This window comes from Fringilla coelebs, assembly GCF_963513975.1.
Source record: "Fringilla coelebs genome assembly, chromosome: 1".
NCBI lineage: Eukaryota > Metazoa > Chordata > Aves > Passeriformes > Fringillidae > Fringilla > Fringilla coelebs.
Genome location: NC_140028.1, coordinates 14,367,040 through 14,393,117, shown reverse-complemented (window position 1 = coordinate 14,393,117; position 26,078 = coordinate 14,367,040). Strand labels below are relative to the sequence as shown.

Sequence of the window (26,078 nt, the reverse complement as noted above, 5' to 3'; positions counted from 1 at the left end):
AAAATGGATACTTATAATTTATACGGTCTTGGGCTTTCAAACCCTTTGTCTCCTTTCTTCCTATTCATCCTGAACCGCAGCACTGGACACACTCTGCTGACCGTCAGACAGGCATCAACACCATCCTCACTCAGCCGGTCCTTCGATTTTCCCCCGTGTCACGCCGTATTTGATCTCTCATCTCCTCAGCGGATCTGTGACCCCCAGCAGTCAGGAATCCTCAGCTCGAGTGAGCGCCATCGCTACAGCACCACCAACAAGCAGCGTCTGTACAAAACCTCCTGTGGGTGCACACGCAGCCTCTCTGTCTGCTGGCGTTACGGAACCAGTCCAGAGGCGCTTCCTCTCCACGGGAACTACGGGAAACAATCGGCTCGGCGGGCAGCGGCGGCGAGAGCGACGGAATGAGGAGGGCCGCGGCCAGGACGGCCGGGCAGGCACCGGGGTCCGCGCTCCTGGGAGCGCCGGCTGGGGCAGCGCCGTCCGCTGAGAGCCGGGAAAGGCGCAGCGGGTCGAGCGGGCCGGGCGGTGGCCGGGCCCGGGGCAGGGTCGGCCCCGCGGCTCTCCCTCAGCAGCGCTCCCGCCGCGGCCCTTCCGCAGCCGCCGCCATCTTGGCAGTCACCTCCGACCCAAGGGTGAGAGGTCACGGCGCGATTGACGGAGCTCTATCGCTTCAGCGGGAAAGGCTGGTGGAGTTTTCCTTTTTACAAAAAGGCAAATGCTTTTTACAGCGGCGGCGTTGGCCGGAGAGAAGAAGAAGGAAAAAAAAAAAAAGGGAAGAATAAAATAACCCTCCCGAATAACCCAAAACCCGAGAGGGGCCGCGCCGCGTCCCCGTACGCAGGCGCCGCAGCTCGCGCAGGCGCGGGCGTGCGGAAGGCGGGAAGGGGCGGCGGGAGCGGCGCGCGCCCGGGTAGCGGAGGCGGGACGGGAGCGCAGCGATCTCCGCCTGCTCCCGCACGGGAGGCGCCACTGGGGGAGCAGGAGGACGCGAGATGAAGTTCCTTCACAATCAAGACTGTTACAAGTAACTTCAGATTAATCTATTTTAGGCTAAAATAAATGGTTGCATCGAAGAAACTGTTGGGAGTTTGAAAGGGTTATTTCATTTTCAATGTGTAACGAAACCAATCAGGAGCACTGCACACATGGAATGATAACACACACAACATTAATTTAAATAAGCTCTTCTCATAGCTGTAATAAAGCATGAAATACTTAATTTCTTATTTATTTTACAAAGAAACACCTATGCAAATACAAACTTGGAGCACAAATATAAAAGTATCAATAGTGTTGTGTATTTCAACTAAGGGGCCTTCTGTGATGCAATGGAAGGAATTTCCAAGGCTTTTCCTTTCATATAACCATACATCTCTGCGAGTGAACCTTCTGCTGCTGTTGGGGGACCAGAGCTGTTGGAACCAGACAGCAAACAAGGCAGTCCTTCCCAGCAGAGAGCCATTCTATATCTCCACACAGCTGGGCAAACACCACAGCCCTGCACCAGCAACATCCAGCACAGGGCACTGACCGTGCAGCACTGGGCAACAATAAACACAGCTCAGGAAGAAACTTTTATTCAGCTTTTTATCTGTACCAAATTCCAAGTACGCACACAGTGTGCATCTTGAGTTACATTTGACTTAGGAGGAGTTTCTCTACTCTCTCCACTCACTCTACAGCTGGAATGCTGGCAGTTCCAAGGCATTTCCTACCTCACATCTGAGCCTGATGGAAAAAATGCTTTTTGTATCAAATAACCAACAACTGTTAAGTTTAAAATGTAAATCTGAAAACTATCTAATATTAAACTCTGGTTTACTGACATGCAAACAATCCTCTTTAATGATTACAAAATTACCATCTCAGGCACATCACTTCAGGGCAGTATCATAAAAACATTCTGTTTCATTGCTCTACATAGAACAATATTATCATTACAAAACGGTAAGGTTTCAAGGCACAATTTCTATGTGCTGTCATTTTTTCCTAACAAACTTAAAAAAATTGTACTACAAAGTTTTGTAGGTTCTTTTAAAAAAAGTACAAGTAGTCTTCTGTAAAGCATTTTTAGCTCAGCTACATTTTAATGACTGTTTATAGGAAATTTGTAACACAATGTCCAACTACTGTCTCTTGTATTCACACTTCACTGCAATTAGGTTTTTTTGTAATATATATATAAGGCCATTCTGCCAAGTACTAAAGTGTCAGGTGCTTGTGCTGATGGTGTTCATAGACATGACCTTAAAAAGAACCATTTTTCAAAATCAAGACTGATGTAGTCTCAGTGGGGAATGATTTGTTCATGAGCTTGATGAGCTGTGCTATTCAAAATGTGAACACTGGACTGAAACTTTAAGAATGGCCACTAATGGGCAGAAGACTAAAATTTCCATTTTGCTATTCAATTCAGATGATTAAATTATTATCAAGGAGGTTTCAAATTTTCATTTCAGACTTACGGATAAATAGATTACGTGTATTCAAGAAGTAGAAGTTGGGCAAAGGAAGGTCAGCAAAGGAAGGTGAGCTGAATATCATTCCTTAGAGGCCACAAGCGTCCTCACACTCTCCTCAGCGGAGCAGAGAACACAACATATTCAAGTAGCCTAGCTTAAACTCAAGTACACTGTATTATGACGGTTGGATGGTTTTCCCCAGAAGGCAGCAGCAAGTAACATTCACTGTTACTACATTCAGTATCCTCAGTTCTTCAAACAATATTTGTTATGAGATGGGTCTTCTAGAATTATAAACTTTAACACCATTCAGCATTGAGGAACGAGCATATTTTGTCAGAAGAGCGCCAACAGTCTGCTTCTCTGCACACAAGTCTCTACAGAGGAAATAAAGCACAAGACATTGGCATTTAGAGATACTCTCACACAAAATGAATCTGTAAAATATTTGTAACTACAGCAATAAACTTTAGTTAAAAAAACAGAACTACTGTAACTGTCACATAATGCTTTAAATTACCTCAAGTTTAGAACTTACCTTGACATTTAGACACTAGGCAAAACTACACTACTTCAGAAAAAGAATTTTGGATTTTAGGTGGAGTTTTATTATTACTGTTCTCTAGCAGAGTTTTCAATCTAGGAAAACAGCTAGCTTTGAACTATTCACTTATAAATTAATTCAGCTTATGAATTCACAGTAAATTTAGAGCCACTCATAAAGGGTTGATGCAGTTACTTCTGGGTTAGCATCAACATCTGCTCACACCTATCACAGCTGGACATTCCAGATAATGTGGGAGGGTAAGTCTTAACTACCAAAGGAACAAAGGATGCAGCACAGGAAGCACTATTGCTTTATAGTTCTAGTGTTGGAAATATAGAGTAAATGTCAGCAAGTTGAGCCTTTGAATTGTCTGCCTTAACCAAATGAGAGTTATCACCCACTTAAACCCAGTAGGATCAGCTTTTCACACACATTTAAATCCAAAAAAAGAGAGTTACAGATCCCAGAGGTGGGTATTCTATTCATACAGAATCCATTTAATTTAAAATGGAAAGTACAGAGTATCACTGAGGCAGTGGTAGCTCATCAGAAGCCAGCTATACAAAAAGAGAAGAATATGGGACTAATTATGTTTTAATAAAAATAAATACATCCTTACTGTATATAAGGGGTAATATCCACTTCTGTCCACTTTTCCCGTATGCGAAATAAGCTGTTGAATCTTTCCTGATTGTCTTCAGGTAAGTCTTCCACTTTTAGCAGAAAGATGGTCTCTGGTCTTGAACTTTTATCCACAAGAGCCAAGCCCTGCAGAAGAGGATCAGAAATGAAATAAAAAGTACTGACAAAACAATTAAATTTCCTTTTTTCTGACAACATTCCATACAAGTTGCTCTTTGCAAAGCCTTCCAGAACTGCACTACCAGAGGCAAAGTGAAGTATCATAAAGGCACTGTTTTACAGGCAGTATTTATAATTTCTGTTATGATAAGAAGGAATGGAGAATCCATTGGGTTCCAACATCTCTCTGCCTACTTTGAGCAAAAGGATTCCAGTAGTGTTTGCTACTCTACTGGATGTCACTACCATCGGTTCAACAACAGCTTCAGCTTCTGTTCCAGTCACATTTACAAGTAGTAAATTACAGCTGCAACCTTTCTTCAAACAGTGAAACGTGCCTTACAGAAACCTGAATTATCATGATTCCAGACTACTGGTGCTCATAGAGGACATCATAAAGCATACTTGAACTCAAAAGCTGACAGAAACAACACAATACCCAATAATGAATAAAATCTATGTATGACACACGTCAGTTACAGCCTACTGACAAAAGAATCCATACTTCTCTACGTGCTTACCTGAAGCTGATCAAGCCTTGTTGTCATCCCCTCAGGGACACTCTGTTGCCAGACTTCTTCAAACTCTGATAGATTGAATTTAACTGCATTTTGCAAAAGCATTTGTGCTATAGCTCTGCATATTTTATCTTCATGCATTTCAAAGAAAACCTCCCCTGCCGAGAAGGAAAAACTAGGTTATCTTGGGTTCTTGCCTTTTGATAAAAGAACAGCCTTGTATTTCCATTCTGTTCTACAGTCTTCTATACACCAAGCATCCTCTTTTTTCTTTTCCTTGGGAAGCAATTTGACTTGGTATTAATTTGGATAAATTATGGTATCTTCTCATTCTCAGAATACAGCAGCACTGTCCCAACTACAGTATTAATTTGTATCAATAAATGTGTTTGCCCTCCATGTTTTCCCCTTTCAGTGTACTGTTTCTCCTACAATTCTCATTCCTATTTCTGAATGGCTTGTAAACAAAGCTTTCACTTCTTTAATCACCTTTATGAGATTACGAAGAGATGAGATTTCATTTTCTCTCACACTGACTTGGCTAAAATTTCTGACCCAAATCAGGTATAAACACTTCCTTCTATTGTTTCAGCCACCTGTCTCTAATTCAGACTTGTTCCTTGTGCAAGCTGCCAAAAAATAATAAGACAAGAGTCTGTTGTCACTCCAATTACTTTCCTATGCCCTTTAGGTTGAGTGCAACTCCTACTTCAGCCAAAGGTGAGATGAAAGCCACTGTGGGGAAGAATTCAGACTGAATTAGGGCAGTGCAGTATTGAATCTGTGTGTGAGATGGACGATGGAAATCTAATCCCTACAACCAGCAGATCTTGTGGTGCAGTTCAAGAGATCACAGGCAGATACCTACTTCAGGCAAGCTGAATATGTCATTGACTACTCATTAATTACTTAAATATATGAGATCTCCTAGGGTATGTAAAGAGAGATGCCACCTAAATTTTACTAGCGAGGTTTCTTTAGTCATGAAATTGTGGTTTGTTCACACCTAATAAATCAGTTCCAGTACCTCTGTTCACAATTGTCTTGTACAGTTTATTAGCCTTATTTTCCTATGAAACTTCCTTTAGCAATTGTACTGATTTTCAGCCCAGTTTGCTCCCTCCTTATACTGGCAGTGTAGCAGAGTCATTTGTTTGGGCCATTCTTCACAGCACCTACATTTCCTCACAAATAACTATTTCTTTTATGCAAAGTTAAACCATGTAAGCTTTCCCAAACTTACCATCATCAACATATTTCCTGCCGTAGCCTAAAAGAATGTGTTCTATCATCTCTCTGGAAAAAAAAAATCAGAAAACATGTTCTAGTACTAATGCTTACTAGGACACTACTGAAACAGATACCAAGAAGATTAAGAAACAGGTATGAAGAAAAAAATAAACTGAAGAGAACAGATGATGAGACACATTTTTGTGGGTGAAATGAAGAAGCTGGTAAAAAAATAGGAGAGAAGGATCTCCCCCAAAGGTCTCTTCCACTTTCTAGTTATAACTAGCAAACTAAAATGCATAAGGGAAATAAAGAATAGACTCTTGCAATGTCACTTTTTTCCAATGAGAAAGAATTGTATCAGCAACAGAGAGGCCAGCAGGACCAGGACAGCACTGGTGTCCCCCTCAGCACTGGTGAGGCTGTACCTCAAATCCTGCGTCCAGTTCTGTGCCCCTCATTACAAGAAGGACGTTGAGGGGCTGGAGTATGTCCAAAGAAGAGCAACAGAGCTGGGGAAGAGTCTGGAGCACAAGTCTGGTGAGGAGCAGCTGAGGGAGCTGGGGGTGTTTAGGCTGGAGAAAAGGAGGCTCGGGGGGACCTTGTTACTCCAACTCCCTGAAAGGAGGCTGTAGCCAGTGGGGGTCAGTCTCTTCTCTGAGGTAACAAGTGACAAGATCAGAGGAAATGGCCTGACATATTTAGATTGGATATTAGAAAAATTTCTTCATGGAAAGCATTGTCAAGCACTGGAACAGGCTGCCCAAGGAAGCAATGGAGTCACCATCCCTGGAGGTGTTTAAAAGATGTGTAGATGTGGCACTTAGGGACATGGTTCAGTACTGCACTTGGTAGAGGTGGGGTAATGGTTGGACTCAATGATCCTAATGTTTTTACCAGTCTGAATGATCCTATGATGCAAGTCAAAAATTTGGCAATTAATTATCCCTTACTGAATAACAGGCACTTTTCTGAAGCTCTGTCATAAAATTATAGCCTAACTGTAGATATCTTTTTGAGCCAAAAGGCAATTAAATGGAAAATGCTACATATTGTAAACTTCAGACTTTCTTTGAATGATAATTTTGAATTACACCAGAAAACATATCCCCCTCTCAGCTAGTATGCAACAGGTAAACCAAACATTTTTTGCTAGCTATAGCTTCAGAACAGCTATTTCAAAATGCTCAGCAATTTACAACTTAAGCACATGCTACTTCCATCATTAACAACTCAGCAGTAATGTTTCTACTGTGGATCAACAGAAATACTACCAATAAACACTAAAATTAGTTTAATAACCTGTCTAAAAATTCCCTTGAGTATTTTTAGATACAAAGAAAATGTATCATTTACATCACAATAACTACAATCCAGATTTGCAAGACTATAATTTTAATAGATGTTAACAAATACTGTAATTACACATAGTTAATAATGAACGTAGGCAATTTTAAGTACTAAAAATAATGGTTTACCTGGGTTCTAGAGATCCAAGTTCTTCAAGGCAGGCACACAGAGGAACTTTACTCAAAGGCCAGGACTCTGAGTCTATTAGCTGAGTCACATGATTCAAGAGTTTCATCTCATAGTCAAAGTCTAGAATTCTCCAATATCCTGCCAAACAGAGCACCAGAAAACACTGTTAGAAGGAAAACATTAACACCTTAATTCTATTGCCATTAAGATACATTACTGGAGTAAGGACATTCAGGTCACACCTTTATAATATGCAACAGCATTGTGTTTTTTTCAGGATTAATAGCTAAGAAAAGGAAATAAATAATAAGAGCATATGTAAAGGAGAATGAAATTTTATCTCAATTGTTTGGAATTCTTTAGTAATTCTTTAACTGCCACAGATACAAAGACACTAAAAATATCACTCCAAGATGTGGAAGAACTAATGCTTAGTTCAGGAACAGAACTGCGTGAACAGGACTGGCTGCATTGGCCCTGCAAAACAACAGCTCAGGTCCAAAGAAGTTCACAAAAATCCAGAAACCCAGGTGACTCTAGGACTGCCATCACCTCGTGTTCCAGTGAGGGTTTGGGCATGGCCAAGAAAAGGATGAATAGGACCTGTCCCAAGGTGAGGCCCTTGCTCCAGCCTTTCCTCACATGGCAGGAAAACACTGAGATAAACCAAGTCCAGGAGGAAGAAAGGACTATGAAAAGGACAGGGTTACCTAAGAATCAGTTATTTTTGGCTCTAGAACTACAGAAAGCAGTACCCACTCCTTCATGAAGAGGGTGACCAGCAAAAAAATATTTATCCTGTGGGTGGGATACTCTGATGCCAGTGTTTGTAGCAGCAAAGAAGGAGGTATCCTGGAAAGAGAGAGTCTGGCAGTGCCTGCTCAGCTTCATCCTTCTGATCACATTCATAGCAGCAGAGGACATGGATTTATGGAAACAAGTCTTAGAACTTTGAAGTAACTTGCACCTTGAAAGACAAGGATATGGAATAGGCCTTAGAAAGAGGAGACATATATTTTGGGGAAAGTAGGAGGGTTATTTCCTCATAGGTAAGAATATTCTTTAGATATGAATACCTTCAATTTTGCAGGCATCTATGACCTGCAATTGGTGGAGTATTTCTTCCTCACTTGCTTGAATCAGATTTAACAAATCATCTGTTGTATACTGCAACAAGGGAAAAAAAGAAGAAAATAAAAGAGGTTATTCTTACTTCTTCTTTGCTTCAGTGACCATACTAAATACATTATAAGCTATAATGAAGGAAAGACTTAAGATAGATATTTTTTTCCCAGACTGAATTTTCTAAGGTTTGCCACACCCTCTGAAACTCTTCTTGTAACTCAAAACATTTTCTCAAAGGGTTATTCAATATAAAAGGCAGTCTAACTACAGGAAAGTTTTTGTACCGGGCCTAAGGGATAGACCTGTATTCCCAGAATGTCAAACCTAGCACAAGCAGACCTTGTAAGTGAAGTATCCCAGCAAGAATAAAAAGTGAATGTGCTCTGGCTTTTCTGGAATCACATATTTTAATCTCTGAGATTCAAAGAAAAGACAAAGCAAAAATCACTTCTCACTTTGGGATAGAAGTCAGAACCTGCACTTAGTACCTCCAGTGAGAGAAAGCCTCCTCCACTATCATCAGGCCAAGCTCCCATCAGTGTGTCAATGAGGGATGACCCTATTATACAGTACTTAAAAAAAACCCACTGCTAGCAATAATATCCCCAAATCAGTATGTGTGTTTGAAGTTTATTGCTGCCATTCAGACGCCTTACACAGAAGCCCTTGGGATATGTTTCTGCTTTGAGGCCAGCCCAGCAATCCCAACAGCTTTTTTAAATACATCACTGCTCTCAGCTCTGATGCTTTTATCAGCTGCATTGCCCTTGCAAACATAAAATGGAATGGGTTGACTTGCACTGTGTGCACACCAGCAACTTCCAGATAATGTATTTAATATATTTCTTATCCTTTTTCTTATCAGATGTCTGTGATCATCTGAGTATGCCCTGTCACTTCACAGTAAAATTCAGTACTAGCCTATATATTTATAAGCTTTCCTCTAGTGTACTAAATCAAAATACTATGCAACAGATTCTCTAGATCTTTATGGCTCTTCTGCTACGGTTTTCTGTGTATGATACAGTCCTGAAAATCATGAGACTCAGCTTACAGTAAACAACCAAAAGAATAATTTGTTTTCAAACAGATTAAAGGTGGCCAATTGATTTCCAGCACATGATAAATGTTAAGTGTAAGCAAACAAAACAGTGGAAATCATTACTATACATACACTGATTGGGATTTCAGTGAAAATTAGTCCCACAGGAAAGAGTTTTCCCCTGCAGAGCTTTCAGATTCATTTAGGAGTTCCACCAGAGGCAAGGTTAAGACTTGTCTACATTTATCATATATATCTAGTTGTTATCCAGTAAGCTCATAGAGGAAATGCATTCTCTTTCAAAAATAAATGGTGATCAATCTCCAAACCAGTCATTAATGTTTGGGAGACACTGACATCTTTTTAACAATACTCAATATTATGAATAAATAGTATTGCATATTACTTTTTTGTGTTGCTAGCCTTTGACAATGCTTATAATTTTCAGACAATTTTAGCCCTTTAACCTTTGCTATCCCTTATTTTGCTGTATGTCCTTCTATGCCTAGATCAGCACAGGTAGGCAGTCCTGGGGGGCAAGATTCTGTAACTAATCAGAAATCAGCCTGTTAATCATCCAAGAACAGAGAAGCATCATGTCTCCTCAGAGAAAAGTAACATCTGTGTTTGCACATCCAAACACATGCAGATGATTTGGTGGTATCAGCTTCAATCAAGCCTCAGCATAAAATACTTGGGAGCAACTACTTTTTGGTCTTGAAGTCAAAAGGAAAACCAACCAAGCTAACAAAACCCCAGAACTTTTATCAGCCTTTCAGCTGATATCATATGCTGCACAGTCCAGATCTCCCTGTCACTCTTTAGGTCCCAAAATTAATTTCCTGGAAACACCATAAGACAGCAGGATAGGATTTCATTTGTGTTTTCCCTTCTTTTATTGTGTCTTATTCCATGCCTTCCTGTTACTCTCTTCAACTCCCTTCTTCTCCTTGTCATCACCAATTACTGACTGGCAAGCAATCTGCACATGGGTGTGCTCTGCCCTCATACATGGCAGACACAAAGAAGGAAAGGCTGCATTATACCTTAGTAGTCATGTAACCCTCAAGGAATTTAGAAAAGATTCTGAAGGTTGTGCTCCAAGAAACTTCCCATAGGAAAAGGGAAATACCCAGTCTCCTCCCATGTCCTTCATTTTCTTCTTTTAACTAATAAAAAGGTTTCTTACCTGTACTCACTGGAAGTGCTAACAACAATCAACTTGTTTAGAATAGAAGGGTTAAAAAATTAATTCAAAGAAGCACTGTGAATCACATGAGGAAAGGGATTTTTCTACTTTTTTCACTTTAATTTGCTCATTACCAATTACAAGAAAGCAATTTATACAGCTGATTTACCTTTGAAAATGTTGAAGCCTGGTCTTTCTGACTATCAGGCCCTTCATATGGATCTTCCATTAAAAGCTTCCTCAGTTTCTTCAGTTTTGGTCGACATCTCCTTAATTCCCAATAGTTCTTGGAGAAACCAGCAATCTACAAGAGAAAACAGCAACTTTTACACATTTTAATGTAGCATCTGGATTCAAAGCTGCTTACCAAAAATTATCAGCAATCAGTGTTAACCCAGTCATTGAAAACAAGTAACTATTAATAGGATAATTACTTTAGAGATAAAACAATCATTGCCATGTTTTCAATTTAAAAACTTTACTACAGACAATGAAGAGTAAAAATCCACTGTTGATTGATCATAAGACAAAGGTAGCAACTCAACTCTGTCTGCAAATAACAGGAAATCATCATGGGATATATTTCTGCACAATTCCCCTCAAAACTGCCTTTTGTCTTAACAGTAAATTGTATTACTGCCATAAAAGCCCTCCTGTATTAACCTGAGTCTATCTTCCCCTCTTCTTCCCAAGCTTGGGATCTACTTCATGGTCTTTTTAATGAATCCTCATAGACCTAAGCTCAAGCAAAGCAGACACGAACAAGGACAGAAAGCTACACTTGCACACAACTGACAAGACATCTCTGTTCCTCACCCTGAGTCAACACACAAATAAGGAGTGTGCAATGGGAAGGTTGGCTGTTCTTGATTCAACAACGCCAATTTACCAAAGCTTTACTTTCAGAGCAACCCTGAGGTGTTGAGGGTACAGCTTTGACTTACTGCAAGATTCTTGGAAGAGGCCAGACTATTGGAGGCCTTTCAGCATCACTTCTACTATTTACCAAACTGACAAAAATGGGAACAGAATTGCAGAGGAGAACAGGCTCCAGCTTAGTGACTCCTGACCCAATCACCAGTCCCATGTTAAAACACCTTCCACATAAAAGCCTCTAGGCAGTGTTTTAAAACACCCTAAGTGCTTTACTGGAGTACTTGGGGTATTTTAGAAGTCCTCCATGTAAAAAAACAAAACCAACAACTAAAATTTAAAAATAATATTCCATTTAAATCAACTATACGCAAAACCACCTATATATAGGGGAAACTGTATACAAATTCTAATACACAGAAATCTCTCAATTTTAATTTATTACATAACTGGCTTGGCAAAAAATTCAGCTAAACACCAACTTCCTGACAAACTTCCAAGCTTCATGTCAATTAGCACTTACTTAAGTGCTAGGCTTTTTTCATGCCAAGCTTTTTTCTAATCATTCTGGTAATAAGAAGATACTCTGCACAGAAAAGGAAATAAATAATTTGAATTAATATTCCAAAACTCATAACCTGAGATAAGCTCTATGAGGTGAATAAAATGGCAGATGCTTTGGCTGTGTCAGCCATGCAAGTGATACAAAGATCAGCACCAAAACTGCAAGTGAAGGGCAGTGAAGCCCCAGAGTGCACATAATATCTTTTGCTATGTTTCACAATTCGCAGTGTTAATGAACCACCTTACATTTCTGAAATCCTTTTGAGAGCTCTTAGAAATAAAACTTTTTAAATAGTTCCTCAGCAAATCACATTTCTATGATGTGTAACTTCACAGGAATAGTGAAATTATTAAATGTAGCAAAAAAAAGTATAGGGAAGACTATTACTACCTCATTAATCTACTTCAGCTTGAATTAACTTTTTACATTAGTTCATTAGACCTCATGGAAGAACTGATGTTGAAGTAGGATTATTCCTCAATGATGCCATTATATCTATTACAGAAAAGAATTAACTAATAATTAGTTAATAGCCTAGCTATTTTTAATAGAATTTTATTAACTTCAGGAGGGCAGAGAACAAGGAATTCTTAGACTGAGAGCTCTAAAATCATTCAATTTGACAATTTTTTTGATACAGTAATTGAAAGAGCTACCTTTGAATACATCTCTATATTTAAAAAATAGTATTCAGATGGTAAAATCTCCCTTTTGGGGAAAGTACTCCTAAAAATCAACCTGTAAATAGCTTACTTTAAAAACAGTTGCTAACACTGAGAAATTATATTTCCTTTGCAAGCTTTGAATACCTACCACAAGTAATGACTATGCAATGAAAATAAACCACAGTTTTAACTTCCCCACAATAATAATAATATATAATATGATACAAAATAATAATAATCATAAAATATATCTATAGAGACAGTTCAGCTGCCTGAAGAAAGTCTCTAAAGCCATTTTGGACACCCTAAGGCATGGCATGGCCCTGTATAAAAAGCAAATTTATAATGACATCTTCCTGGAACTGGTCAATACACAAAGAAGCTACAGGAGATTCATCCTTTCTCCTGTGGCAGGCTGCAATAGTGGCTAAGCAATACCACAGGGCATCGAAAATGGCATTAAAAGTTTATGTTTAGGCAACTGAATCCCAGCTGGTTTCACATATGCATCTTGGACAAAATACAAGAAATTACAGAGAATAAGAAAGCAGAGAATTAAAGCAAGCAAACAAAAACCCTGAAAGACATACCTGTGAATGAATAATATTACAAGATGCCTGATCTGCTTTCAGTTCCTCTGGAGTTTTGCAACCAGGAACAAACAGCAACATATTTGAGGTATCTGCTATTTTCATGTCATAAGTTTTATCTTTGCTGCACAACACTGCATGTTCATCCTTTTCACCACGGATTACTAGGCTGGAAAAAAAAAAAACAACAACACAGAAATACTGATGTATTTTTACCTCTGTTTCAGGATGAACTCTTATTAAACTTGTTTGATATTTTCTCACATTCATACATTTGTAAAGAGATTACAAACTGCAGTTCTGTTTGGTAGCAGCAGTCACAGCTCACCAAAATATAAAGATGCAAATGTCAATTAATCTGACTGAGGTTTTCCCTCTCCTTTTAGTGTGGGAACTCAAAAAACAAGCATTCCAAGTGTTCATGCAGAACACAGTTGAATGCCTAGTCATACACCAATTCTCTCAACCCCCCGAAAACATTGCTGAAGTGATGCTTCATGTGTGAACTAGTTCACTAATCTTAGAAATTAGATTACAAACTAGAGTTGTTCTTTAATGAAGACTGAAGCTGGCCCACTGTGAAAAAAGAAAACAAACAGAAATTGTGTTTATTATGCAGAGCCCATCAGATAATTAATATCTATTTTCTTGCAAGCGATTCCAAGCAGGAAAGAAAGTAATCTTCTAGAACAATTCTGGGAAAAGAGACAATGTAAAGCACCCTCTTCAGCTCACACACTCGATGAAGTAAAGATTCTACATGAGGACGTGATAATACCAAAGCAGGAGCACGACAGGGGAACACTGAGTTCCTCCCAGGCCACATACACTAACCTAAGTGCCCAGATTCAATTCAATTAAATGCTCCTCTTGCTCAAAGCCTACATGCATGAACAAAGCTCAGCTGCGCCCCAAGAGATCAACATGATTCAGGCCTCCAACAGATAATACTTCATCAGAATTGCACGAAATAGGAATGGGCTTACTAACACACATCTCAGAGAACTACCTTCTTTAGACGGACTTCTCATTTTGTATCACTTCAAAGATTTTCCTTATGTCGCCGTCATTGCAGTAAAGGGAGAAATTGAAAACAATATCAAAACCTTATGTAGAACCTGCTTTTGGCTCAGAGTTTGGTGTCACATAACCATCCTACCCTATGCCCATGCAAAGTAGGGCACATCCCTCCCTGCCAATTTGCGCGTCCATACTGCACATCCTTCCCTGCCAATTTATCTAACTTGTAGGCACCCTGCCATCCATCAGGCCCCGAGAGTTCTAGCAGGAAAATCTCGAAGTCAGCAGGATTCTTTTAGAGGCATGATATCTTTTCTAAACCTGTATTTCTGATCACAGAATATCCCGAGCTGGATGTGACCCACAAGGATCACTGGGTCCAGCTCCTGGGCCGGCACAGGACGGCCCAAAGAATCACACCCGGTGCCCGAGAGCGCTGTGCAATTGCTTCTTGAGCTGTGCCAGGCTTGGTGCTCTGACCACTTTTTGGGGAGCCTATCCCAGCATCTTCTGAGTTTTGTTTAGAAGTCTCCACAGCAGGAAGTTTTCCATGGAAAAAAAAAAAACCAAACCACAAAAAAAACCCCCACACACAGAGAAAAAAAAAACCAACAAAAACAAACGAAACACGCTTCTTAGAAGTAAATAGCTTTTCGTTCCCAGTGTAACAGACAAGTTTAAAGGATTTAAGGGGCAGTTACGCACACCGCCACAGAAGAACACAGAAGTGCGGACACAGCCCCGTGTCCGGGACATGCCCGCGGCGCGAACGGCGGCGGCCCCGCTCCTCCCCGCGCCCGCCGTACCTGCGCCCCGCCTCCAGCTCGGCGCAGAGCCCCGGCTCCAGCTGCAGCAGGCAGCACTCGCCGCCGCCGGCCTGCGGGCCGAAGCTGAGGCAGTGCACGGCCGGCAGCAGCTCCGCTGGGTTGAGCTTGGCCGTTTGCAGCGTGGCATCCACCTCGGCGCGGCTCCGCATGGCGGCCCCGGCCCGCTCCGGGCTCCGCGCCACGGCCTCCATGCCCCGCCCCGCCCGCCCAGGCAGGGCCAACGGGGCGCGGGCGGCGGCGGCGGCGGCGGCGGCGCGCGCAGCCTGCGTTGGTTCCGCGGTTCACGGGCGGATGGATGGATGGACGGATGGCGGGGCGGGCGGGAACGGCTCGGGAATCGCTTCCCTCTGCTCCTCCGCCGGGTCTAATCTGGGACAAACCTCCCGGTTTCTGTCTGGCTGCACAGGAGCCAGGCTGTGCTGCAGGGAAATCTCTCTTTCATAAAAAGTTATGCCAGAAATGAAATAAAAATATACAAAATATACAAAACTAAATAAAGCTACAAAACACTGCAAAAATAGGCCTAATATGGAAGTCACTTCCCAGCTCTGAGGCAACATAAAATCACAGACGTCTTTAGGGTGGAAAAGGCTTCCAAGATCATAAAGTCCAACCCTTTATCCAGCACTGGCAAGTCCAGCACTAAACCATGTCCTTGAGTGCCACACCTACATGTCTTTAAAACAGCTCCAGGGATGGTGACTCCTGGGCAAGCTTGTTCCAGTGCCTAACGACCTTTTCTGTGAAGACATTTTTCCAACTGTCCAATCAAAACCTCTGCTGGTGCAACCTGAGCCCACTTCCTTTCATCCTGTTACTTCTTAGCTGGGAGAATTCCTGCCTGGCTACAGCATCCTTTCAGGGAATGGTGGTGAGCAATAAGGTATTGAGCAAATCTCCTTTTTTTCAGGCTAAACACCCCCAGCTCCTTCAGCTGCTCCTCACCAGATTGTGCTCCAGACCCTTCCCCAGCTCTGTCGCCCTTCTCTGGACACACTCCAGCCCCTCAATGTCCTTCTTGTAGTGAGGGGTCTGGACACAACACTTGAAATGTGGCCTCACCAGTGCTGAGTACAGGGGACAATCCCTGCCCTGGTCCTGCTGGCCACACTGTTTCTATCCAGGCCAGGATGCCATTGACCTTCTTGGCCATGGGCACACCCTGGCTCAGGTTCAGTCACTGTTGACAAACATCCCTTTTCCAGCCTCGCTGTCCCTGGATCATTGCTGTGCCACTCTCAAACTTCTTCCTTGACACCACAGCATGACAGCAAGTGTGGAGAGAGGGAGTGTCTGAGCCACCACAGTGGGGCCTGGCAGTGGGTGGGAAAGCACTGCTGAGGCAGCTGCCACGCACTGGTGTCACTCACCCCAGGTCCTTCTGTCCCTCTGGGGACAGTCTGACTGAGGACAGCTACCTGCAGGCTCTCATCCACACATGACCCCTTAGGAAAAGGCTTGCACAGCCTCCACACAGAGGTTGTCACCCTATGACTCAGGGCTCAGCTCAGGCTCTTGCTGTGGCCTGATGTGACTACATCTGCCAGAGGAAGCTGTGAGGAAGTGCTCGAGCTAAAGCCACAACACAAATGAGTGGAAACCACAGGCACGCACAGTTATTGCCACGGAAATAGCCTGCAGGTCAGAGATTCAAGGGGAAGGCTACTGACATCCTTAAACCATAAGAAGAGAACAGAAGCAGAGGCTCAGAACACAGCAGCTAAGCAGCAGTGAGAGTCAGACTTTGTAAGGAGCAGCTCAGGATGCCTCTTCCCTGCCTTGCCCCGGACACCTGGCTCCTCAGACGCTCCCTGATTTTTGCTGCAGGGCATATTAACACTCAGCCTGGTCGTGTGTTAGCCCTAGCTGCCTGCTGTGTTCATCATCAGTTACTCAGTGCTCCTAAGTTATGTCTATCCACTTGCAGAGTACCTCTCTGCCTCTGTACCAAATGACACAGATGAGGAGGCTGTAACCCCTGTTATCTGGGAACCAGAAGCAGGAGCTGGTGGGATGGAGCTGGCTTGCTTCAGTCCCAGCCTGGCGGAGACCAGCTGTTGTTGTGTCAGGCATCTTCTCTCTTCAGAAGGCAGCGCCGAGTGGTGCCAGTGGGGCAGCTGGCCTTGGAGAAAACTTTGGCTGGAGTTATTAGGCAGTTACCTCTGTCACAACACTTGTGCAGTGGCTTGTTCAAAGACTTGGACATTGGGCATGTTTGCATGTTTTGTTTCAGTTTTTGGAAGGTGGAAATGATGTATTTTTGCACACAGGAAACCAGAGACACTCCAACTTTGGCTAGTTTCTACTAATGCATAGGTGCAAACGGATATGTGTATAGCCTTATTTGACACTTACATTTTGATTTAATGTAAATTTCTTCATGCACACCTCTCAGGTAAACCAGAAAATCACTTTTTACCAAGTAAATCTTGAAATAGTTACTAAGCTTATTTGTGATGGCTTTAATTTATACCTTAATTTGTGCAATTTTCTAATGGTCCTGCACACCTGCTTCTTCTTCTTTCTACTTTTCATTCTGAGAAATAAAAAAAAAAGTTCTGGTGTAGCCAGGAAACCAAATCCAAGGCATGAGTTCATGGAGTTTGTTCCTTAAGAGATCTGCTATATAACTGAAACTCAACAGGAATAAGATCACTGTATGTTATTTAGGAATTGGCATTGATCTGTGGTCAGGAACATTTGTAGTAATTATTAATGTTTCTAATCAGTTTTGTTTATCTTGGTAGTTCTGGTTGAAGATGCTTTTTATATATATATTTTGGAACTGAAATGTGTATGCTTGTGCTGCCTGCCACCTTTCTCTGTCCCTTGCTTGCCCCTCTGGAAGTTGCTGTTCAAGGTCAAGCAAATTTAGCATGTAAATTTCCTGGAATTTTGATAGAAATCAGTGGCTGGATGATATATTGAAACCCCTACTTGGGGGAATGCTGCTCTGATCCTTTCTAAGAGACAGAAGCCAACTGACCTATCACCAAACACATGGACATAAATCTATGGAGATGTCTCATTTCTCAGGAAACAGCTGGTATTATGCATCTGTTTTCACTGAAATTGCTTTAGAGCAGTGACCTGACAAAAACAGGTTTGTCTAGGAACTCATGAAGTTGGTTTCTTGAAACATGGATGAATCGTTTAATGAATTTGAATTGCAGAGAAAATGAGATGATGAACTATCAATGTTGCTGTCAATTTATGAGGAAATGCATGCTATGGCGAGAGAGCTTGGTAGGATCCTGAAATTATTTTATATTGATGCTGTCAGGTTATTTATTTGCTTTGGAGTTGCTATAGCACAAATGTGTTCTGTTTTCAGTTTGGGCTGGTCTGGTGGACTGAAACTGTCAGGGGTCAGGAGCATGTAACATCATGATACAAGCAGGGGTGAAACTCACCTGCAGGAGAACGGAAGCAAAAGTTGAGGAAGCAGTAAATTCAGCCATCCTGACTTAACTAATCACCAACTGCTGTCAGTCCACCCAGGTGCCCATTGGAGGCCTTAAGTGGGTGCTGTGAGGGTGCAGCTGTGAGTGTGAGGTGTAAGGTGACACCTGTCAGCATAAGGGACATGTAGACTGAGCTGCCACATAGCCTCTGCATCTCAGCTGTGCTGGGGATGGGGCAGCAATGAAGTCAAGCCTCAAGCAAGAGAAGCTTCGACATAGTTTTTCAACAAATGTTAATGGAATGTGGTTAACGATCATTGAGTGAAGTCAGCAAACAAAAAAAGGATTGTTGAAGATTGTTATATTTTTGCCTTTGAAGTCCTTGGCCCTGTTTAATCTTTCCCAGAACTCAAACATCAGGGATGTGAGCTGTTAAATTAATGAAGGGCATCTGTGACAAATCAAATCAAAGAAATAACTCCAAAGCTCCACAACTGAAACACAGAATGATGAAGCAGGAGATAATAGTGCAGGGTACCACTGTCAGGCTCTAGCCATTAGGCAGCATGTTAGGGGGATGACTTCCCAGTGTGATTGCAATTCAAGTGCTTGGAATCTCTACAGTAAAATGGGAGAAAAATAGGGCTATGTGAAATGGGGTGTTCAAATGACAAAGATGTACCTACTAGAAATTTACAGATGTTCTTCAAAGTGCAACAGAGGTAGCTGAGGAAAAAAAAAGAAAGATAAAGGCAGCACTGGAAAAATTGACACAGTGCCGAAGTTGAATATAGCAACACATTATCAGCTCCGTGATAATTACACAATTCACAGTTACAGTTCTTGGAAATTATTCCACAAGAGACGCTCATTTTGATTAATGCCTCATAAACCCTAGTTCAAGGATTTCTTTTTTCTGCTGGAATGCCATCTGCAATATGTAAAATTAGCATGTGTGTTGCATTTTCACTCATTGAATGACAGTTTCTCATTGTCTAGAAATACCTGCCATAGGATGTGCTCATTGTGTTTCAGTACAGAAGGTGACTACCAAACCTCTAGGTGTGACTGGGGCTAGAGCTCTGAATGCTCTTTCAGCACATCACAGACTCCTGTGAGACACTGGGAGAATGTCTACAATGACTGTGTTACATTTCCTTCCTAGGAAGACAATAAAAAGACCAAACAGAAAATATCATTATGCCATGGTATAAATCCATGGTGCACATCTATCCTGAATAATGTTTGGCTAGTCTGTCTTAAATACAAGAACTGGGAATTACTGATGAAAAGAACAGAAAGTAATGGATAACAGGAGAGAATAAATTTCTATGCAACACATTGAGAAACTTGGGAGATGTGGTGAAAGTCAAAATTACTGTGATTCACAGAAGAGTTAAACAAGTTCATAAAGGTGTGCTTGTCTCTGTTAATCATAATATTCAGGTTTTAGTCATAACTCAGGATCCTAAATAAATTCAGACCCCCTAAGTCACCAGAGCACGCACTCTTATGCTCTCCATTGGAGTTGGTTATTGAGACATACTTTGATATTTTAAACTTTTTTTTTTGGTAGTGAAATGTAAAATAGCAAAACAGTGACTTGCATATTCTATGTTGCAGACCTTGGTTCATTACTGTACCCCAGTAAAACCATCATATCTGATGATGTCAGCCAGAAAAGCACCATAAGGCAGGAGCTAATGAGTCAAAGACTCAAACAGAGAAAATTTCAGCCAATTAGTAGAATAACCAGATAGCTCATTGTTACCTCAGCCATGGCTGTCTTGTCAGTCTTAACAGGCCACCAGGGAGATGCAAAACACATATTTTCAAATTAGGAGAAAATAAACAGCTGTAACCAAACCTAAATATTCGTGTAAACCATAGAGTACCTTGGAGTATCTTGGTGACATATAATTGGTTCTGGCCTGGAAATACTGGAGAAGAATCACTCAGCCACAAAGCTGGAAAGCATACACCAAATAGTTGGAGCACAAACATGATCAAGGCAATTTGGAAATGACTTTGAGAATGTCCCTGCACACTGTTGTGACAGGAAATACATCAAGCAAGAACCCAGATGCTCAATGCTTATGAGACAACCAGCAATTAGAGACCTGTTTCGTTGCTGTGTTATTTCTTTGCAGGGACTGCATGTGTAATTGCAAACAAAGGCAGAGGATCAGTCATGCAACACTAATTTGAAGATAAGGTGGGGTAAACCTGAGCAAGCTGGTAGCCAGCCTGCATTCAGAGCTTCTCCCAGTCTCAGCCAGTCAGCCAGGACATTCATTGCTGCACAGTATGTCCTCAGAGTGTACACACTGGTGCAATGGGTGGGGGAAGGTGCAGTGATCTTTGTTCACACTGGCATGAAAAAGCAAGCTGTTTTTTTCAATAATGTAATAATTACAGGGACCCTTTTAAATTTAGAATATATGTCAAGCAGTCATGTTAGTTCATGCATAAGTACATCATTAAAATCTTTTGCTCCCTGTACATCATTTTCTGGATAGATCTCCAGAGTGCTTCTACCACAGCAAAGCCTGTAATTCAGACTCAGATGATTTTGCTTGGGAAAATTAGCAGCAATACTTTACTGCAGACCCTAAAATTTTATCACGTAAAACACCTGCTGCTAGAGATATTTAAAACGGTGTTATTATTAATATTGAGGAGTTACATGAGATAAATGCAAATAAATGTTTTTAAAATTCTGTGTAGAGAATTTTGTGGCTAATTTCAGTCTGCAGACCTTATTAATACTGACAACGTAAATACCAGTATGTGTCATCTGGCAAGTTATCCCATCATCTCACTTCTTGACTAGATGCTATTTGCATAGCAGTAACCTCAGAGAGTGGGTGGGTTTTAGTTTATTATTAATTTTTAAGGCATTCCTATACCAGAAATATATCCCAGCAAACTACATACTTACACTTTCTGTATGAATCTAAAATAAATAAATAAATTAATTAATCAAATTATTGGGAAAACCATAGCCATTTTATGCAAAATATTTTAAAAAACCCAAACAGGAAAATACATCAAGTATTTTATCAGTTAGAGAGAATACAATGAAGGAATAGAGTGGCACAGTAAAATGACAGTGAAAAATGGCAAGATGAAAACTTAAATGAGAAGCCAATATAGGAAAAGCTCATGTAACAAAGGGAGCAGAAGCCTTACATGGGAAAGAATAAAATGCAGTACAAATGAACACATAAATCATAATGAACAAATGAAATCATAAAAGCTATGTACAACAAATCTAATGCTGTAATGAGCTGCAGAACGAATATCTGATTCTGTTACATTCTAGGTGTTTCTCATGCGTCTGCTTGTAGGGTCTTCTAGGTTCACTCTCAGTCATGATGAATAATGCAATCTCAGGCTGTAACCATCCAAGAATAACCATTTCACTTGATTTTGTCATTCTCAACTTTCTTCCCGATGCTGAAATTTTAGATGAGCAGGCTATACCCTTCCCCAAATCCTGCTCCCCAAAATACTTAGAAGCCCTTCTAATCTCATGCCCTTTTTAGCCCCAAACCATCAACCTGACATGAAAATGGAAAAACTCTGCAGACATCTCTGCAGGAAACATTTTGTTCTGAAGATTTCCATCTATCCTCCTCATCAGGTACTAGAGCCTATGCCCAAAGCATCCCATGTGTATTATATTTTTGGTATTTTTCTGTGGAGATGCTAACCATCTTTTTGTTTTTCCTTCTGCTGCTGCATACTGGTTATTAAACTCCAGTTTGTTAAGAGGACAAACATTTCTCCATTGTAATCACTGTATAAATGAGTATCTCAATTTTTTTTTACAACTCTGTGAGTAATGAATAATAGTGAGTATATCAAAAGGGCTGTCAATGTCTTGAGATGTTGAACAAATTGACATAATGTGGTAGGCTATAACCAGGATAGCAAAGTAATTTTCCATTCACTGGATGTTTTGGCCTCTCAGATCCACAATCACTGTTGACTCAGAAAAATTCACTGCCTGTACACTTAGGAAAGATTCTTGTTCTCTCACCTCCTCCTGCCTAAGTGCTGGAGACTGGGTCATCAGTTTTGACATAGACCTAACCTAACAGAATTGCCTCAGCCTGGGGAATAGCTTGGTAAGTGGATGATGAGGCTGCTCTCATCATGAACGGCTTCAGAAGAGATCCTGTGTGAGGCGTGAGGCAAAATACTCCCCTTTAAGCCCATCTTCAGAGAGCTAAATGAGTTTTCCTCCAAAATTTAATTATTTGAATGAGAGAAACATCAAAGGCAATTAAAAAACTTTGAAAGCTTTAATTAAAAATTCTATGCAGGTTCCATTCCTGGGGGAGTGCCCACCGGGGTCTGCCAAATTGTGTTATAGAAAAAATACACATTTAGGTGTAGCTGATCCTATTCCATGGTGGGGATGTGCAGTAAGTGGGCCTTCTGAGATGCTTTTGGGTGAATTTTCTATATTGACATCTTTAACAGTGGCAATTTGGAGGGCTCCTCTCCAGACAGAGAAGTCAGTGCAGATAGAGAGGGAAGGTCTTGTCTCTCTGACAGTTGCTGTGAAGCCAGTGTAATACAGGGAGAAAACTTTGAGGACTTCACAAAGAAAATTTATTCCTTCCATCTCAACCCAGGAAGTCCCAGACAAATACTTACAAAGTGCCTTCCTGAAAAAGAATATTGAATTATCCAGTGTTTTACTGGCTTTCTCATTTTTACTAGATTGAGCAGTTATTTTTGGTGCTCATTGGGGAGGGCAATTAATGATGGAGTCAAATATGTTTGTGGTTTTTATTGTGTAAAGATTGTATTATCTAAAGATTATTCCTTTATAAAATTAGCTTAATTTCTTTAGTGGAGCATCGATTCAGTACAATTTTCTAATTGGCATTTTCATACTTAAATTCTTGAAAGGGCCACAGGGTGGCAGAGCGATTAAACACTGGCAAGAGTTCTTTATGCGGACATGGACCCGAGTCAGGCGAGCCAGCGTAGCTGCTGTGCTGATTATCCCAGTGGAGCTGAGCCGTGCCATCGGTTTGTCGCGCTGCCGGTGTCCCTTCGCAGAGGTGGCACTTTGCCAGTGTGCCGTGCTGCTGCCTGCGCCCCGGCGAGCTCTGTGAGCCGGAGGAGCGGCTCGGCAGGCGGTGTTCTCAGGCACGGGATGGCTCTGAGTGCCCCACAGCCTCACCTGAGGAGTTACAGGCTGGGACGTGGTGAAGGACAGAGACAACGCTGAAGCCTGAGCAGCCTGCGAGGAGCCTGTGATTCTGTGCCTCACAGACGCAGCTGTTTGGACTCTGTCAAACCGTTTGCCTCTGTGGCTGCCACCAGAACCACATGTCCCCTGAGATCTGCACGCCGCACTCTTGCACCCACAACCCACCCCAAGCCCTGGCTGTGATGCTCACCCTAGGAAACAAAGAGCCAGGTGCCCTAAGGCACAGTCTGCATCGTGGGCAGCGTGGAAAGAGAAACAGTCAACAGAAACTTGTGCTGAGAAGCAGAAATAGATAGCAAAGGATACTAAAGTGTCTTAGGCTGAATCTCTACTCTTAGGCGTTGTCTCCCAGAGAATAAGAAAACCAACCCGTGCCTGAGTGTTCAGGGCTGATCACAACTCAGTGTCAAACCGCCAGTTCAAGCCTCAGTACTTTAAGCAAACACTTAAAGTCTTGTGGCCAGACATCAGAGTGCTTTAATGCAGAGGAGGCTGGGGGATGGCTTAAGAAGCTGGCTTTTACCATAGATAGAGCTAGAAGGTGTTGTCTCCTCATGTGAGAAATGGTTTAGAAAGCAGTTCCTTTTCAGCTCTTAGTCACACTTCCCAGCTGACTCACAGCTCCCAGTCCATGCATTAGGCTGGATATTACTCAAGTCTAGGACTATGATCCGGACTAAACATATGATATAGATGAAACCTGAGTTGTACAAGTTCATAATTGTCAGTGGTTAAAATGCAGAATAAAATAAAGAGAAAACAAACAAACAAGCAAAAAGAACTACTGGAAATAGATATGAACTTCTTCAAAGATAAACCTGAGGTTTCCAACAGGTTTATAGGCTTGTAAATATTTTTTGTGATGATCAAAATTTAAAATCATTGGAAAATGAATATATGAAATAAGAAGAATTAGAAAATATTCTAGGTATAATGAAGTAGGGGGCAGCATGCATTGGGCAGTGCAAAATGCTGGTTTAACAGAGCATACTCTCAACTGGAATTATTTGGGTTACTGGTCTGATGCAAATTTCTGATCTTTCATCTTATTGAAGCTGCTTGTTTCTATAAAATATTTACCTGCTCACTAGAGCAAGCACAAAGCAGGTACCCAGGTACCCATCTCTTGGTCATGCCTTAGCTGTCATTCTGCACGGAAATCTCGCTACCTCTGTCTGGCCTAGTGAGCGTTTGAATATTTAATGCAAAATGGAAAAGCTCTGTAGGGACAGGCTTAGAAAACCCTTTTCAGATTGTCCCTGTATATCTCAGGGCCTTTTTCTCTGCACCTCAACTCACTATTACAACAACTGCCAGGTCAGTAACACATGAAATATGAGAATGTAAACAGATATGATTCTCACTCTAGTGCTGAAAAGTTGGACAGACTATGAAAAATTCCTTCTGTTATCTCATCATGGCTTTTGCAGGAACTTGGATGCAATAATAGAAAAAGAGAAGTTTAACATATATCCTTGGTTTTTGGGTTGTTTGTTTGGTTGGCTGGGTTTTTTTTTTTTTTAACTTACTAACTTTCCTGTGGTTTATCACAGGACTAAAATTAGCTTGGCCAGATGTATTCTTTTAGTCACAGAAGCACTGATTCTTACAACCAGTTCCTAGCAGATAACTTAAATGGTTCAAACTTCGAGCAGCAATGAATGTAATCTGTGCACTTCCATGTATGGGAAACACTATTGTACATAGCCTGAAAAGAGGAGGGGGGATTGGACAATACCTGGTAGTTCCTATGGTGCCCCTTCCCAGGCCTCTAGTGCTAAGGAAGTCAACCAGTTGAAACACAAAGACAAGGGAGGTCTCTGCAAATAAGCATGGGAATATAGGAAAAAACCTTCACACTCATTTTCCATGAGTGTTGCAAGAGCTACTTAGATAAAAGGTCAACTTAAAAGCCAAAACCCATTTTGTACTTGTCTTTCTCAGCAAAAGAGTGACTTTTATAAAATTCTCTTATAAAGGAATTTTAAAATTTCATTTACATAATGCTGTCTCTTATACAAAAGATGTTAGGGAAAAAAAACCCACAACCTTCCAGCAGCTTACCTGCTAATGCCTTTTGTCCCTAAAGTGCATCACCATCTTTTGTATCCATGTCATTTTCCTGTTTAAAAAGTCCATTTGGGTAGGGAAAGCCAAACAACTCTATATGGGACTCAAGAACAATGCTATAAGAGAAATGAGAAGTATAGACATGAATACTTGTAATTCTTTCATGAGGATGTCTTGTGTTAAAATAAGCTTGCAGAAAATTGACTAGTGAGACTAAAGAATTAATTTATCAAATTATCAAATTAATTTATCGAGTCAAAATGTAGGCCACAGATACAACAGTCTTCAAAGCAGTGAAAGCAATATTCGTATTTCATTATGTAAACATCTAGTGTTTCACCACTTGGCATTTACTAAATGAGATAAGAAAGTTTATACAACTTACTAACATGTTTTCTAAACCCAGTGCTCTAATACAATGTGCCTATTCATGCA

At 41.2% G+C, this 26,078-nt stretch overlaps 1 protein-coding gene across 1 annotated transcript; it reads right to left on the bottom strand.

Moving 5' to 3' along the window:
• Window positions 1–1,291: 1,291 nt before the first annotated feature.
• DSCC1 (DNA replication and sister chromatid cohesion 1) lies at window positions 1,292–15,139 on the bottom strand. The gene is made up of 9 exons (XM_084221670.1): window positions 14,916–15,139; window positions 13,090–13,258; window positions 10,566–10,700; window positions 8,117–8,207; window positions 7,040–7,178; window positions 5,575–5,627; window positions 4,335–4,489; window positions 3,632–3,780; window positions 1,292–2,842 (listed from the first exon to the last, which is right to left on the bottom strand). The coding sequence occupies exons 1-9, from the start codon at window positions 15,125–15,127 to the stop codon at window positions 2,734–2,736; spliced, it is 1,212 nt and encodes a 403-aa protein (XP_084077796.1). The 5' UTR covers window positions 15,128–15,139; the 3' UTR covers window positions 1,292–2,733.
• Window positions 15,140–26,078: the final 10,939 nt, after the last annotated feature.